The sequence below is a fragment of the Lagenorhynchus albirostris genome, chromosome 13 (genome assembly GCF_949774975.1).
Source record: "Lagenorhynchus albirostris chromosome 13, mLagAlb1.1, whole genome shotgun sequence".
NCBI classification, from domain to species: Eukaryota; Metazoa; Chordata; class Mammalia; order Artiodactyla; family Delphinidae; genus Lagenorhynchus; species Lagenorhynchus albirostris.
Window position 1 is genome coordinate 30,870,724 of NC_083107.1, and position 18,286 is coordinate 30,889,009.

General features: G+C 45.3%; 1 protein-coding gene across 1 annotated transcript in view; it reads right to left on the reverse strand.

Annotated features, from left to right (window-relative positions):
* Positions 1–18,286, reverse strand: part of ANTXR1 (ANTXR cell adhesion molecule 1) — a 245,349-nt gene that overhangs the window by 121,161 nt on the left and 105,902 nt on the right. Inside the window, exons 11-12 of the mRNA XM_060168937.1 lie at positions 7,892–7,961; positions 6,318–6,396 (exon numbers count right to left, since the gene is read on the reverse strand). Coding sequence (XP_060024920.1) covers positions 6,318–6,396; positions 7,892–7,961 — 149 coding nt within the window. The remainder of the gene's footprint in view (positions 1–6,317; positions 6,397–7,891; positions 7,962–18,286) is intronic.

The window sequence follows — 18,286 nt, forward strand, 5'->3', positions numbered from 1 at the left end:
TTGCCCTGCCTGGTTCACTGGTTGTGGTCTCTCATCTGGTAGATTTGGTCCTCTTAATTCAGGCTCAAGCTCCCCGTGCTCCTTGGATATGCACATTGGATTGCTGGTCATCCTCTTTGGGGGCCTACCCTCCAACCAGCTGGGCGCCCCTATTCTAATCCTACCTCATTCTGGCTCCCTTCCTCTCCTACCAGCAGGTACAATCATGGGCTCAGTGTGACCCTTGATTGAGTCCATTCATTCACTCATTCAATCACCAGCTATCTACTGAGTAATGACTATGTTCAGGCATTATGCCGGGTGCTGGGTTGCAATAGTGAATGAGACAGTCTGGTTTTCCTCTAGGAGTATATGGGCTACACTGTGCATGAGAGAGAATGACTCTTTTTTTTTTATTTTTAAAATAAAAAAATTATTTTTTTAATTAAAATAATTTTAAATTGAAGTATAGTTGATTTACAATTTTGTGGAAGTTTTAGGTGTACAGCACAGTGATTCAGTTTATATATATATATATATATATATATATATATACACACACACACACATGTATGTGTGTGTGTATATATATATATATATATATATACACACACACATATGTATGTGTATATATATATATACATTCCTTTTCACAGTCTTTTCCATTATAGGTCATTACAACATCTTGAGTTTAGTTCCCTGTGCTACAGTAGGTCCTTGTTGGTTATCTATTTTTTTTTTTTTTTTCTGTGGTACGCGGGCCTCTCACTGCCGTGGCCTCTCCCGCCACGGAGCACAGGCTCCGGACGCGCAGGCCCAGCGGCCACGGCTCACGGGCCCAGCCACTCCGCGGCATGTGGGATCTTCCTGGACCGGGGCATGAACCCGTGTCCCCTGCATCGGCAGGCGGACTCCCAACCACTGCACCACCAGGGAAGCCCCTCTTTTCTTTCTTTAAATATTGTGATTCTCCATCCTGGAAACCAACACAAATCGAATCCTAATCATAGTTAATAGGGAGAAGCATCAGCTGGGCCTCACTGTTACACACCAGGTGATCAAGGGTGTGGAGTGTACATCCTAGGAGAGTAGTTGCCAACCTGAGAAATGGCCCCCAGTTAGAAGGCACCAGAAATTGATACAAAATGGGAGGAAAGGAAGAAAACAATCATGGTTCCTGGGAAGGACCATGGACAGACTAGGCTCATAGCCATATCTAGACCTTGCTCACGTTGGTTTCTCTTTAGGGGAGGGCCCCTTCCCACTTCTTACCTGTTCTTATCATTTTTCAAATCACCTGTTGGGTTTTATGGCCTCCATGAAGCCCTTGTGACTCTTTCTGGATTCACCCCTTCTTCTCCTCTCTGAAATCCCATAGCATTTATACACCTGGCTTCCACAATCTTGGTCTTTGTTACATACTCTTTTATGTGCTTGTTGGACTCATTTCCCAAGCTGGATTTTAAGCTCCTTAGGGACAGCGACTTGTAAAATGTAAATGGAGCACTGGAGACACAGGAGGAGTTTGAGAAATACTTGTTGAATGATTCTCTGATTTTTGTACACCTTGGGTGGGAAATTATAGAATTTTAAGGTACTTATCCAGAAGAAGACAACCCTTCATGAAAAGTTCCTTAAGGTCCTAAATTTACTTGCTTTGTTCTCAAAAGGACAAACTTCTTTTTTTCTGTTTCCCTTAGAGCAGCACCATATTAGTGACTTTCTCAACCTATTGCTAGAGTTGGAGAAGAAAAAGGAGTCCAGTGAAGACTCTAGAGGTGGGAAGTGTTTAATATGCCGGAAAGAGAGGGCTTTGGATGTTTGACCATTTTCTATAGTCATGGAGCTCAACAAAGTTTACCATTAGTATAGGAATCTTTTAGCTCTTGGATGGAAAAATCTCTTTCCTGTAAAACTTCATGGAATTTCTGCTCCTGGCAGAGGCAACAGTTATTCATTGCAGATCTTGGACACGGTTGTCCAAATGGGCACCAAATAAAGCAAGAAAAAAAGAGGCTCAATTACATATTTTAAAATTATTTTTGGTTCCAGGTGATGGACTGGGCAGGCTGAGACTGGTACTGACAAGTCTAACCCTTTACTCAGACCCAGGGGATAGTTTTTGATCTAAAAACCTTGTCCTCCAAACAGGCTGCCCAGGAAACAAAGGCAAGTCCAAGACCTTACTTCATATTCTGGATTACCACACACTCCACCTGCATCTCTATTTTGCCCAGTGATGGCTTTAGTCTTTTTAATTTGAGCTTCTGTGTAGGACCTGTTGGAGATTGGGATTGAATATTTGAATATAGGTCCTCTTCTCTGGATGGTTTTGGCTTGTCTGCCCCCTTTCAATCACCTGGGCTTGGTCGAGTGACAAACATGTACTCATAGGAATACATCTTGGGTCAGAAAAATCCTTTTGTTCTAAGGGACTCTGAAGTGAGAAGCGGACTCTCTGGGAAGAATCTCCAATTAGGTCAGTAATTTTGACTAAGCTTCCACTATAATAACAATTAACATTTATTGAGCACTTACTACTGGTCAGGCCTTCCGCCAAGCACTCTACATAATCATTTCATTTAATACTCACAATACTGCTAAGACATGTAAATTATTATTTTTCTAATTTTACAGATTAGGAAATCGAGGCACCTAGGAGCTAAATAACTCCGTCTAAGTTGCAAAACTGGTCGACAGCAAAACTGATCTCCCAAATCCCCCTCTGCCTCAAATCTCCCCTTTCAGTCTTCTTCCTGTCAACTGAGGGCAACTCCATCCTTTCAATTACTTAGGCCAAAGCCCTTGGGGTCATTTTTAAAAAAATTTTTTTATTAAAGTATAGTTGATTTACAATGTTGTGTTAGTTTCTGGTGTACAGCACAGTGATTCAGTATCATATCTATCTATCTATCTTCTTTTTCATATTCTTTTCCATTATGAGTTATTATAGGATATTGAATTTAGTTCCCTGCACTATACAGTAGGACCTTGTTATTTATCTATTTTATATACAGTAGTTTGTATCTGCTAATCCCAAACTCCTAATTTACCCCTCCCACACCCTTTCCCCTTTGGTAACCATAAATTTGTTTTCTATGTCTGTGAGTCTGTTTCTGTTTTGTAAGTAAATTCACTTGTACCAGATTTTAGATTCCACATATAAGTGATATCATATGGTATCTGTCTTTTTCTTTCTGACTTCCTTCACTTAGTATGATAATCTCTAGGTCCATCCATGTTGCTGCAAATGGTATTACTTCATTCTTTTTACAGCTGAGTAATATTCCATTGTGTATATATATATATATATATATATATATATATATATATATATATATCACTTCTTCTTTATCCATTCATCTCTTGATGGACATTTAGGTTGCTTCCATGTCTTGACTATTGTAAATAGTGCTGCGCTGAACATTGGGGTGCATGTATCTTTTCGAAGTATGGTTTTCTCCAGGTATATACCCGGGAGTGGGATTGCTGGATCATATGGCGACTCTATTTTTAGTTCTTTACGGAATCTCCATACTGTTTTCCATAGTGGCTGCACCTTGGGGCCATTCTTGATTCCTCTCCTCTCAAGCCCTATGTCTAATGCTTTGGGAAATAAGTTGGCTTTGCCCTTAAGACACATCTGAGTCTGACCTCTTCTCTCATTGCCACTGCTCCCTTCTGAGTCAAGCCACCATCATCACTTTTGCCTGAAATATTGCCGTAACCCTGCTAACTAGTCATGGTTCTTCCATCCTTGTCTTCCCACGGGCTGTTCCAGCAGCCGAGTGATCTTTCAAGTGTAAATCAGATTGCGTTGTGCCTCTGCAAAAGTTGAAGTTCTCATAAGACCCTCCACTCTCCATCCCCATAACCTCACCGCCTACTGCTCGCCTCACTCACTCTCTTCCAGTGACTGACCACTTCCTTCCTTGTACACACCAGGCGACCCTGGTTTGTGTGCTCTGAGCACTGGGGCTCAGTGTTTGGCGTGTTCTTTCCCCAGGTGCCTCACAGTTAACTTCAAAGTCTCTACTCAGATGCCACCTTCTCAATGTATCTCTATTTAAAATTTGAACTCACTCACTCAAGCAGTACCTCTTACTCTGCTCTATTTTTTCTATAGCCTATATTATTTAACACAGTGTGCGATTCATTTGTTACGTCCATTGTTCACCGTCTGCCTTCTCTCCCCGCATCCCTGCGAGATAAGAGATTTTTGTCTTGTTGTGTCCTGATGTATCCCGAGCACCCAGGGCAGTGCCTATCTGGATTGTCCATAATCAGTGAATACTTGTTGAATAAATGAGTGAATGGACCTGGATCTCAAATCTTAGGGTGCTTATAATTTTGTTGTAGACACGCAGCATTCTCAAGCGACAGGGCAATAATGCAGAAGACGTTATGAGGTGGTACCAGTCAAGGGTCAGTTGAACAGAAAACCTAGTGACTTGCACTCAGATGAAGGAGATGGGAGACGTAAGTGCAGGTTGGAGTGAGCTGGGAAGACCTAAGAGGGACTTTACCAGGAGTTCTTTTCCTTTTGGGGTACATTAGTGGGGACACCCTTTCTTCTTGGTTTAGAGGTCCAGAACTTAAATTTGTAGTCCTGCTTCTGCCACACCACACGCTTGGCCCCAAGATATTTCCCCTTCCCACCTCCCTGCCCTCGCGGCCTCGGGGCATAGCTGTTTCTCTGGTCTGGTCAGACATAATGAGAAATACAGGCCCAAACTGTTGGATCATTCAAAAGCAGGGAGGAATCTGGAATGGAGTTATTAGATTTGGGGTATTTTAATCATTTCCTGCAGGTTGGCAGTTTCCAAAAGGGTCAATTTCTAAAAGAATCAGGCAGGGTACGCTTGGAGAAAGTTCACTGCTCTTGAATCCAGTTTTCATATTTGGTCTCCAGATTTGACATTCCACTGAGGCATGCCTGAGACACAGACATTTCTCAGTGGTGACATGTCTCTGTGACAACCCTAGTCTCTTACTTTGGTCCAGTAAAACTTTTCCATTGTCTGTACCCATTGCACTGGCTTACCCTGCTTTCAAGAAAACTGGTTGGTTCCTAACATAGGATGGAAAGTGTGTGTGTGTGTGTGTGTGTGTGTGTGTGTGTAGGGGAAAGCAGGGGAGCTGGGAGGGTGTGCTGTCCATTGTGACGCCTGGTCTCCTGCTCATCTGTGAGACAACTCATTTTTCCCTTGTCTGGCTCCAGTGCCTGTCTGCTGTCTCTCGTCCACCTGGATGGTGTGAAGGACACAAACCCCAGTCACCGAGGGGTTCTAACGACATGCCCTCCAAAGGCCAGCCAGGAAGTGACCATGGTATCTGCCTAAGCTGACCATCCGGCCAAAACACATTTGTCTCTAGAGTGAGCTCATGGGAAAAGCGCATTTGGTTATAGAAACTGAATATTCAGACAAAGATTCTTTCAGAAATGTTCATATTAGGGGTTGAGACCTGTATATGAGCTAACCAAGTCCCGACTGCCCTCTGACGGGCTGGGCTCCAAGACACTGACCGTGGGAGCAACTACACGGGCTGAAGGGTTCCCAGCCATAGCTGCACAAAAGACCCTCCCAAGGGGGCCCTGAATCCCCCAAAGCTGGGGCCCACTCCAGAGACTTTGTTTCAATTGGTCTGGCATGAGGTCAGGGCATCCATGTTTTTTAAAAGCTCTCCAGGTGATCTTATGTGTAGTCAGAGATGAATGTTACCTGCCACGAAGGATCCAGAGACGGGGCATCTGAGGAGCTGGTAGAGGATACAGTCCACACTCTGCCTCACAACCCCTATGTCATAGGGCCCCTCCCTGCTTCTTTCCTATTTCATGAATTTTCCATTTTCTCCTGGATTATTTCCACAATCATATCAACAAGCTGCAATTTCTTCCATTCTGAATAAAAGCCTCTCTTTATACTCCACTTCTTCCTTCAGTTATTGCCCCATTTCCTTGCTTCCTTTTAGAGGAAAAACTCCCTAAGATGTGTTTCCTATATATACCGTCCAATTTTTTTCTATGAATTTTCTCCCAGACCCAGTCCATCCAGGCATCCCCACTCAATACTGCACAGACCCTGGTCCCAGCTTGCCATCTGGTTGTGAAAGTGCGTCCAGGTCTCACCCTCAGTAACAGAAATGGGGAACCCGGGGAAGTACAGGCATTCTTGATACACTCGTGATACGTGTACAGCCCCCGATGCAGCCCACGGCTGGCCTAGCAGTGCCAGGGTCAAAGTTCAATGAACAGAAGGCAGAACTGGTAAAAGAAACTTGCCAGGGTGACGGTAATGCCAATGAAGTTCTCAGTAAAGGGAAAGGTGATGACTTACACAGTGTGTGGTGGTGATGATGACAGAACTGGAGATGAAGGAGAGGCCGTCATTCATGCTGACCTGAAGCGCGGCTTTCCTGCAATGACATAGGAACCAAGGATACTCAGCATGTGGGCAAGGAGCAAGGGGCCGAGAGCAGGACACACAGGTCCCCCGAGGGCTCTGCTCTGAACTACCCATGGGACTGTAGTCTCTTCCTCTGGGGGCCTGAGCTGTCTCATTTGTAAAATGTGGAGGATGGTCTCCAGGGCCCATCCACCTCTAACATTCTAGAGAGATGTCTGGATACACCTGGCTGGTGTATCAAGGCAGCGTATCCAGCCCTTCTTACGTTGTGGAGAATTGCATTGAATGGGCAGAGCCTGCTCCCATTTAATTGACTTGTCCCATTGTAGTACGAAGAAGTATTCTTAAAAGATGGTTCAAATCAGTGGGGGATAAACTGGTCAAGCTAGAAACTCTATTGTTATCTGGACTCTCAGTGATCAGATTCTGATGGCCATGGTTTTGTTGCTACCCAGCCAACTCACAGAGGTACAGCAGTAAATGAACTAATTTGCCTTCTATTTCCTCCCATCTATAAGATGCTCACTGAAGCACAAGCTTGCATTCTGCAGCATGGACACGGGGCTAGTTTGTGGAATCAGTGGTATCACAGGTTGAGGTCAGGCAACCAGAGTTGGAAGCTTTGTAATTTGAACAAATGACTGAAAGCAGAATTCAGATGAGCAAGTTTCGCATTCTTCCTTAAAGCCTCCGTTCTGTCTTCAGCCTATTATAGATGTGTTTACAGAGAGGCTAGTTTGTGCTCTTTCACAAACATTGCCTCTCTGTTTCCCCGCATATTTCTTTTCTTGCTCAGGGTGCTAATTCTCTCCCTCCTCTTGAATATTTTGATCTCATCTCATCAGCATTTACTATAACTGCACCATCGCAAGATTTTCTCCATAAATTAGTTCAGGGAACCTCGGGCCGCCTGGCTGAATACATGGTGCTCTGGAGAGACACTGAGGAAGGAACACTGCACGTGGCCTCAGAGGGGTCTGAACGTGGGGTCTTGAACCAGTCGTGGACCCACTTATCCTTTTTGAGCTTCCTTTTCTGAGTTTCTTTATCTCTAAGAAAGGATATAATCATCTAGAAGGGCAATTATGATGACAGGGTGAGGTTATGATATGAGAGTGCTTTGGGAAGCATGAGAGCTTTCTAGAAATGTAGCTGTGATTAAGCCAGACAGACCTTGTTTTGAACCCATACTCTTCCACTTATTGCTGTGTGACCTTCGGGAAAGCTACTTAAATTCTCTCAGCTACAGATTTCACATCTGCAAAACTGGGATGGTGTGTGTCTGGTTCATGGGGCTCTTGGGAGGATAAAGGGAGGTACTCTTCGTGAAATGTTTACCCTGGTGTCTGGCTCACTGCAAAGCATCGGCACCATTATCATTATGTGGAGGAGTCTAGAGAAAGGCTCCATAATGACAATGAAGAGAGACTCTTTCTCCTCCTTTTGTCCCCTCTACCTCCTTTCTCCTCCCTGGCTGTGGGGTTTAGCTGCTGGTGGAAACTTACATGCCAACTTCCTTTAAGATAGGCGCTGGACACAGCAAATAAGTATCTTCCACAGTGAAGGGCTTCTCATCTGTAAAAAGGAAGTCACTGGATTAAGAGGAGTGAGGCAAGTTTATAATTTCATATCCAGTGCTTCCTACAGACCATCAACCAAGTCCTGGGAGACACTGGAAAAGCAGTAATGTTTTGAAATATAAACTCATCTTAAGCTGTAAAATCCACTAGAGTGAACTCAAGGTCTTCTGCCTGAATACCACTCGTCTCTGATCCTGTATGTCCAGTGGAGTCAAGCAGTGAGCAAATAGAGGGTGAGTTCTTACCATAGACCAGGCATCCTTGAGGGGAAATGAGAAGGTAATAGACTGATACTTGGGGAGTATCAGGTCTAAGTCTGGTTTGAGAGAGAAGCCATAGTCATGGGAAAAGTTTGCTGACTCAGCTATTGGCTATTGTTTACAATAGCCAAGACCCGGAAGCAACCTAAGTGTCCATCTACAGATGAATGGGTAAAGAAAATAGGGCATATATATGTAGAATGGAATACTATTTAGCCACAAAAAGTGGAAATCTTGCCACTTGTGACAACTTGGGTAGACCTTGATGGCATTATGCTAAGTAAAACAAGTCAGACAGTCAAAGACAAATACCGTATAATCTCACTTATATGTGGAATCTAAAAAAGAAAAAAAACACAACTCATAGATACAGAGAACAGATTGGTAGTTGCCAGGGGCAGGGGCCGGGGGTGGGGTGCGTGAAATGGGTGAGATGGTCAAAAGGTACAAACTTCCAGGTATAAAATAAATAAGTCATGGGGATGTAATGTACAGCATGATTTGGAAGTTTCTAAGAATGAATCTTAAAAGTTCTTTTCATATGAAAAAAATTATAACTATGTGTGGTGATGGATGTCAACTAGATTTATTGTGATCATTTCGCAATATATACAAATATTGAATCATTATGTTGTACACCTGAGACTAATATAATGTTATACGTCAATTATATCTCAATTAAAAAAAAGTTTGCTGACAGATACAAGTAGCTAAGCCAAAATATGGTCTGGCTTCAGAAGACAGAGTAGCTTCCTTTAGGTGGGTGACACGATGAGGTCACAGGGAATACAAAACATGAACTGCGCTTCAGCGGAGAGATGGGGAAGAGGCATTCTTGGTGGGAGGAATGGCATCAGCAAAGACAGAGCAAACAAAAGGGTTGCCCCGGGGTAGGACGTAAGGAGGATTTGAAAAGATCAGTATAGGAAAATGTGTGCTCCAAGTTCTTCGAGTTAAGACTGAGGGATTTGGACCTAGGCCTATTATTGGCTATGAAAAGAGCTTTGGAGGTTTTTGGAGAAAAACTTGAAGTGATGATTTTGGAAGTTTTAGCAAATGTAGCTGTGAAAGATGGATTAGAGTGGGGGGAATCTGGAGGTGGGGGAGTTCTTTTTCTTATCCTAATGGATGTCCGGGGAAAAGCTTAAGCAGTTTTAATCTTGAACTCCTTCAAAACTTCACTGTGTCCCAGATTCTGGGGCCAGAGGCAGGGCTGAGAAGTTACTATGCTCAGCATATGGTAGTCATTCCTTCATGACTCAACATTTATTGGGTGCATGCTCTGTTCAAAAGATCGTGGTAGGACCTGTAGGTGATATGAAGATGAATAATATGTGTTCCTTTAATCAAGCTGTGAATACAAATACCTAGAAGACAGAAAGAAAGCCTTTCCATATGTAATGGAAGGATGCCATGCTGTTGTTGGTACTTGATATGAAACTGATGTCTCTAATGATATTTGAATGTGGGCCACTAAACACTTGCCTGAGTGGAGATGAGGAAGCCTCATACCCTCCATGCCTGGATTTAAGGACCAGAGCCACATGGGATGGGAGTTGGAGGACACATCTGAGTTCTAAGCACTGTGTCTCCATGGAAGGAGGATAAAGAGGATGGCCAATTACACTCTCCCCTGATGTCTCGGGGGAGAACTTCAAGTGGTGAAAAGTTAGGGAGGTTATTTCAGGTCATTCACTCATTCACTCAACAAATATTTATTCAAGGCCTACTATGAGCTAGAGACACAGGCTTTGAGAAGAGAAACAGTCTCTGCTTTTCATGACACTGCAGGGGAGATAGTTATTAAACACATTCAGTTTTTTTTGAAGAAGTAAAAATATTACTTTGGTACGCGGGCCTCTCACTGTTGGGGCCTCTCCCGTTGCGGAGCACAGGCTCTGGACATGCAGGCCCAGCAGCCATGGCTCACGGGCCCAGCCGCTCTGCGGCATGTGGGATCTTCCCGGACTGGGGCACGAACCCCTGTCCCCTGCATCAGCAGGCAGACTCTCAACCACTGCGCCACCAGGGAAGCCCCATTTTTTAAATCTTAGTCTTTAGTACAAGACTTTTTTTTTAATTGAAGGAGAGTGGATTTACCATACTATATTAATTTCAGGTGTGTAACATAGTGATTCAATATTTTTATATATTATACTCCATTTAAAGTTATTACAAAATAATGGCTATATTTCCCTGTGCTGTACAACATATCCTTGTTGCTTATTTAAACATATTCATTTTTATTAAAAAACATATTCTCTTGAATGTCTACCATGTGCCAGGCATTGTGCTAGGCCTGGAAGTGAACACAACAAACGAAGCACTGCAGTTTTTTTTTCGTTTAATGGCCACTAGTTTAGTTATCTATTGGATTTAGGGAATGTGGGCAGGCCTTATGCCCTGGGGACATCAGACATTGAACTTAGCTAATAATAAGTGGCATTTATTTCCTGTTATTCCTTGGGTGTGTAGCCTAAGGAGAAGGGATAATTAGCAGAACAAAATGCAGGCCCTCTTAGGCCCTCCAGGCAAATGCCACCCACTACATCAAAACTTCATTTAGAATTCTAATAAGAATGAGTACCCCTGGGCTTCCCTGGTGGCACAGTCGTTGAGAGTCTGCCTGCTGATGCAGGGGACACAGGTTCGTGCCCCTGTCCGGGAAGATCCCACATGTCGCGGTGCGGCTGGGCCCATGAGCCATGGCTGCTGAGCCTGCGCGTCTGGAGCCTGTGCTCCACAACAGGAGAGGCCACAACAGTGAGAGGCCCGCGTACCACAAAAAAAAAAAAAAAAAAAAGAACGAGTACCCCTGTTTGAGTGAGGTGAACAGAGAAAATGAGGGAGGGCTTCACATAGGAAATAACATGAACGTTGGGTTTTGATGGGTGAATAGGAGTTCTTGAGGAAGAGAGTTCATGAGGAAAGCACAACAAAGCAGAAAAAAATGCTGTTATTACACAAATTACTATTTAATTAAATTATCATGAGCACAAAGAAGGAAAAGCAGGGGGCTTGCTCTCATATGGGAAGTCAGGAAATATTTCCCTGAGGAAAGGCTCTGTGAGCTGAGACCTAAGGCTGGGTGGAGAGGAGATGGGGTGGGAGAGCACTGGAGCTGCATAGATCCTGGAGCAGGAAGGAGCCCAGGTCTTCCGGGAGCTAACAGAAGGCTGACAAGGCTGTTGAATTTCAGTGAGACAGTGGCTCAAAATGAGGCTAGAAAAGGCAGCAGGACCAGATGACCAAGGCCTTGCAGGTCATGGTGGGGCTTTTGGGACTTTTCCTAAATGTAACAGGAAGCTACTGGAGGTTCCCCTCATATTTAGAACGAGCACTGGCAGATTATGGAATGTTGCCAGAATAGTGAGTGTATGTTGAGTACAGTTGTGAAGCTTATGAGGACAGTGGCAGATCACACAGTGCCTGAACCGAGCGTTATTATCTTCAAGATGTTTTTCCATCTACGATGGCAATAACGACAGTGAGACTAGCTGGGGCATGTGTGTCGGTGCTCTCAAGGACATCATACACATCACGTCATCTAGTGGAACCTTCTAGCAGTGCTATCAGGGAAGGATGTCATTCCCTTCATTTAACAGACGTAGGTGGAGACACTTGCCCAGCGTTACACAGGGGAGCTTGGGTCAGCACCCGGGCAGTCTGGCTGCCACCTCTTGATGACAGGCATGCTTGATCTCCTCTCACTACAACCTTACGAACCAAGGCAAGGCAGGGCTCACTGGGCTCATTTTCCAGATGCAAAATGGAGGCTCAGAGAGGCCACAGTAACCCCTGATTGCACAGCGTGTCTGAGGCAAAGCCAGGACTAGAACTGGATTCTCCAGTATTCTCACCAAGCGCCTCCCTGTTCCAGGAAAGGCTCGTATTAGAGGATAAACCAAACTCGGGACAGGCGTGGCTGATGACAACCTATATTTACTTTCTCTTGGTGCTGCAAATGCTCTAGTAATACTTGGGCGTGCAGATCCCTGCCCACGGAGCCCGCCCACGGAGTCACAGGCCGGCCACGGCGCGGCCACAGGAGGCCTCGTGACTCCTGACTGCATTCTGCGGGCGGAGCTGAAGGGGGCGCGCCGCAGCCATGCACCGGGGCCCAGGCTCCCTCCCGGGCTCTCTCTCTGAGCAGCTCCTCTCCTCCCTACATCGCAACAGGAAAGGGAGGGAGAGCCCAAGGTTGGCTCGGTTAGCCTAGGTCAGGTGGACCGCTTCTCACTTGCCCCCTCCTTTCATTTTCCTTTCCTGCCTGGGAGACCAGCTATTTCTGGAGCAAAGCAGACGAGACCCTCGCTGGGAGGACGGAGGAGACGCGGCCGAGGCCGTAGCACCAGCTCGACACGCCTCCCATCAGTTCCTCAGCCTCCCAGGCTGTGGGCCTGCTCTGGGGAGCTGGCATTTTCGGGTCTGAGAGGGACTGTTTGGTTTGGAGCGTGTTCCACTTTACCACAAAAATGAGTGACTTTTTTCCCCCTCTTTCTCTCTAAACAAAGGAGGGCCATTTGGTTTCCATAACTTTCATCATCTGACTCTTTCCTGGAACGTCCACTTGGGAAGCAGGGCCCAAAGCCTTCCTCCTCGGCTGGGCCACGTTTGGCTCGGGGGCCATGCCAACCTCATGGCCACCTCTGCCAAAGCCAGTGGTGTGGTGACATTTATGGGGTCATCATTCCTCTGGAGGGCCTCAGTCCTCTGTCCACCGGTGGCCATTACACTGCTCGTTAGCACTGGGTGGGCGAGGAAAATGGACGCCGGGAGCTGGGAGGAAATTAGGGAGGGGCGGGAGTTCGAAACTAGACCTTCAGGGAATTTTTAGATGATCTATAAATATCAATTTCCTTGCCTTTTGCCAAAGGTAGTTCCGAATTCAATGTATACCTACGACATAGGTGAATCCAAAGCATCTGTCTTACAAGAGTCTGATAATCGAACAGAGCTTGATTTAAATAAGGATCTGGGGATCAATGAGTGTCCTTACACCAAAACACCAGACACCCAGGCTTGGGATCTCAGCATCCCTGAGGATGAGGACAAGGGGCACAGGGCCCGGTAGACTCCAGAGTCAAACAGATGCAGGTTCATATCCCAGGTCCTCTTACTAGTGTGTGACTGGGGACAAGTTCCTCGGCTGTGAACGTGATGCTATCATTGTGCGGGGTGGTGTGGGGAGTGAGAGAAAGTGCGTGGAAGTATGTTACTGGGCACTTAATGAACATTTAGTAAACGTTACTCCACATTAGTACACGGGTATCCAAGCCTTTGAAACAGACAGTGAATGTGTGGTTTAAAATCAGAGGAACTGAAAATTAAACATTTCAAAATGTCTAATTGCTTGATTACATTGTTCTGTCAAACATCTTTTTAGGCATTAGTGATAGGGATAGAATAGAATTAAATGGTTAGTTAGAAATCCCACTAGGGTATTGAAGATAGAAAGGGAATTTTAAGGGAGTCTGGGAGACTGTTGTAAGCTACTGACCACTCAAGAAAAGAATCCAGTAACCTAGCAACAATCTACACTATCTTGAAGGAAGACCAGGCACATTCAAGCCACAAACCCTGAAAGTTAAAACACAAGACAATAGATATGGAGTCTGAATCTTGTTACGCGAAGTCAAGCGGTTAATGGTCTTTGAAGAGTAGCATTTTTGCATGTGGCCAAGAAAGGCTGAAAGGGGAAAGAAACTAGGTGAAAGGGGACATTATACGGAAACCTGAAATGAATTAGCATATTTTAGTATATGTCACCACCCTTTTGCTAATATACATATGATTTAAATAGCTCCATAACAGTTCTGGTTAAACCATATAGAGTAAGGAGGTACTAATGATGTAAATAAGGAAGGTTTTTTGCGGTACACGGGCCTCTCACTGTTGTGGCCTCTCCCTTTACGGAGCACAGGCTCCGGACGCGCAGGCTCAGTGGCCATGGCTCACGGGCCCAGCCGCTCCGCAGCATGTGGGATCCTCCCGGACCGGGGCACGAACCCCTGTCCCCTGCATCAGCAGGCAGACTCTCAACCACTGCGGCACCAGGGAAGCCCCCCACTATTTCTTTGATTATAAAAATGTAGCCCTCTTTGTTCTCAGGGCTGCACTCCCTTGCCTGCCCACCTGTGTCTCTCACAAGCCCCCAGTGCTAATAAACTCACTCTTTGCCTGCCACTTTGCCTCACGCTGAATTCTTTCTGCGACGAGACAAAAGAACCTCAGCTTCAGTAAGTCCTGACGCCAGGTGAGCAGTTTCAATTAAAAGACAGTGGGTTCAAGTCACCTCCTAAGTCAGGGATTGTGGGTTCAAATCCCAGTCTGAGTTTTGGCTGGGTTTTGAGCCCCATCCAAGAAGGATTGTGCTCTCATTAGGAATTCCTGGGAAAATGAAATGTTTTAGTGAATGTGTGTGTGTACATATGTACATACACACAGGCTATTATATCTACACGTACACACACATACATCTATATCTACACATACATCTATATGTATTTATTCTATACTGATTTTGTGTAACACTATATACCCATGGTCTCATCTGACATTATTATTATTAATTTACAATTTGGGAAACTGAGGCTCAGAGAAGTTGGTTAATTGAGTTAGTATTGCACACTAATAAAAGAGCTGGAAATCGAGCCCAGGTTTTGTTGAAATGACTTGCCCATGGTCAACCCAGCTAGTTTTTTTTTTACAGATATAATTTAAACTAGTTAGCCATTTTATATTGTCATAGTCTCACAGCTAGTCTTATGATGCAGCTTGAAGTATACCAGGAGCTGAGTCTGGCAGTTTCGGAGGCAAACGATCAAGATTCTCCATGGGTGAGGTTGGATAGCAGTAGGAGGCTTGTCTTCCACGAGAGGCAACCAGGGTTGAGAAGCTCTGTGATAAGGTTCCGCTGTCTTCAGAGAGACCCTGACCTACTGCAATGAACCCATGTTCCAGAACCATACATGCAAATGTGTACATTCCCAGGTTTTGATCTTGGATCAATGTAATTCTTTTCAGACTGGTGAAGAAGTTCCAGAATTCTTCCCTGCAGTTCATAACTGTCTAATGGATTTGGGATAAAACCAGGATTAAAATTTATTAGCTAATTCAAACACCAATCACAGTGGATTCTTTCACAGGGCTGATTAAATAACTGAAATCCTTTCCAAGTCTTGGCAGTCCTTTCTTGATATAAATATTTATTTCTGGCCAAAAGGACAAGAAAAATAACCCTTAGTCTTATCTACAGGAGCTTGTTGAAACCCTCCCAAAGCTGATGTAAGCTCCAAAGAAGAGTTTACATTCCTACTGTGACAAAATAGTGGAGGTTAGGGACTGAATGAGCTCACCCTGCCCTTTCTCCACATCTCCCCTGGGTCTAGGGAGATTTTTGGGGCACCCCTGAGCCAAGTATAACTGTTCAGCACCAAATTATCAGCTGGTTGGGGAATGTGTCTCTGAATTAAGACAGAACAGACAAGCTAGAGTTAGAACGAATGTTTCTACCTTTTCACCGACTTGAACAGTACCCAGCTTTTTAAAAAGTTTGACTTTTAAGATACTGTGCAGAAACCTGAAATAAAATGGTACTCAGTAGGACTCCAAGTTGATGAAATTCACATTGGCTTGAGCTTTCTGGGGTCCTTGCCAGAAAGGAGGTGGTCGATTACTCTACGGGGACTCCTGCAATGAAAATTCACAAACATGGGGGTCTTACTGCAAAGCTAAGTGGGACCCCATGGCTTAGAGTAGAAAGAAGCTAACATTTATCAGGCATGTCCTATGTGTCAGCCCCTAGGCTGGAAGGTTTTCATAGATGGCTGAGATCACAAGCCCAAGGATTCTTTTGCTGGAAGACCTTAAACTCTACGTAAGGGGACCAAGCAGAGATTTTGAAGGTGCAGGGGGTGGCTTCTACTTGGAAAGGCTGAACAGTGGTTCTGAGGTCAGAGCAATGAGAAACAAGAGTCGGCACAGAATGGGAAGAGCCGGTAGTGAAGCACAGGTGGGTGAGGCCAAGTTGGGAACAATCCTCAGAACATACACGTCCGCTGTAACGTCCTCTCAGGCCCAGCTGAAGCCAGAGGGGTGCCTTTAATATGGAGGAACCAAGCTGGCCACCATCGTTTTCCTCAGACACGACCCACACCTATCTATCCATTCGCTAGCCTGGAGTTGTTGCAAGGTTTCCTTGGAAGCCCTCACTGGCTAGTTGCTATGCTATCAGGTGATGAGCTTGGTCAGCAGGCTCCAGGTAAGTTCCCTGGGCTATACATGATTATTTCCCCAGCTCCTGTGTGTGTAGGTGTCCAGGATAGCCTTTTAGTTTCCCTCCATGTTGTCTGGGGCAGATTAGAGTAGGAACCATGAGCACATTAAGAGCCTGGGCCCTGGAGTCCCATCACAGCTTGCTACCTACTGGCTGTGTAACCCTCTCATAACCCAGAGTTCTCACCTATAAGATGGAATAATACTCATTTCATACTCAGCTCATTTAATGAGATGATATGATTAAATGCTCAACACTTAATAAGCGCTCGACAAACGTCAACTATTACTGCTAAAGTGGGGGTACTTCTGGGCTCATTGCCTGAGGCACCTGTAAACCACGAGATGTGAAGGTGTGTACAAACTGAGTAGGTCTTGCAGAACTTATCTACTGGGTTGTGTCAGGGCTACATGATGTAGGCGTGACAAGAAGAGAGTCATCTATCCTAATAGGATCTCTGGGCGTGTATGTCACGCAGTGATCCTCAAATGGGGGCAGTTTTGTCCTTCAGGGGATAACAGGCAATGTTCGAGACAGTTTCGGTTGTCAAACTGGGGGAGGAGGGCTACTGGCATCTAGTGAGTAGAGATCAGGGATGACACTAAGCATCTTACAATGCACAAGGCATCCCTCTCCCCTTCAACAAAAAATTGTCTGGTCCAACATGTCGATAGTGCCAAGGTTAGACATCCCGGTATAATGTCTACCATGGCTTTACACCTTTCTTTGGCCCATTGTAGAGAGTTCTGTAGATAGTACTGGGTGGTTCACAGCCCACCCCCGAGAATTCTGGTAGAATGTCCAGAAAAGTTCAGAGGTGTTAAAAGATTATGAGCAGAGGAGGGAGAGGGAGTAACAACTTGAGGGCCGTTGGAAGACACCTGGCTGGAGTAAGGAAGAGAGTGTTTCTTAGCAAAGTCTTCCATGCAGGCTTTGATGGGTCCAGGTTTGCCTAGTGGTAGGTGGCACCCGAGCCACCCTGTGGGTGGAGCTTTGCAACTGAAATGGGGGCACTCCAGAAGTGGGACTTAGGTCGCTGTTGAGGCTCCAAGCTGACGTGGGTAGGAAGGCTGTAGAGTCAGAGCACCTCACCTACAAATACCAGTAGAGGACAAAGAGCTGAGTGCAGTCTTAGAAAAAGATAAGTCGGTTAACTTGAGTATTGTGTACACGAGGACCAAGATTACATCATGGCCCCAGAAGTAAAAGGTGAGGGACCATGCATGCACTTCCAGAGGAGAGCAGGGATGGGAGCCAGCAGCCCTGCTGGTCTCTGGATTGTCTTTTGGGCGCTTACACATTCCCCAGTCCCGCACAAGGCTGGACCTCTGTGGCTCTGGACCCACCCGCTTTCAGAACTGGTCTTTAGCACAGCTAGTTGGACTTCTCAGGATATAAACTGCTTTCTTCTCATATTTACTGCTATTTTCAGTAATTATAAAAGTAATACACAGTGAGTGTGAGAAGTCTGAGAAATACAGAGACGTATATCCCTGGTGGTGCAGTAGTTAAGAATCTGCCTGCCAATGCAGGGGACACGGGTTCGAGCCCTGGTCTGGGAAGATCCCACTTGCTGCGGAGCAACTAAGCCCGTGCACCACAACTACGGAGCTCACGTGCCACAACTACTGAAGCCCATGAGGCTAGAGCCCGTGCTCTGCAACAAGAGAAGCTACCGCAATGAGAAGCCCAAGCACCGCAACGAAGAGTAGCCCCCACTCGCCGTAACTAGAGAAAGCCCGCATGCAGGAACAAAGACCCAACACAGCCAAAAATAAATAA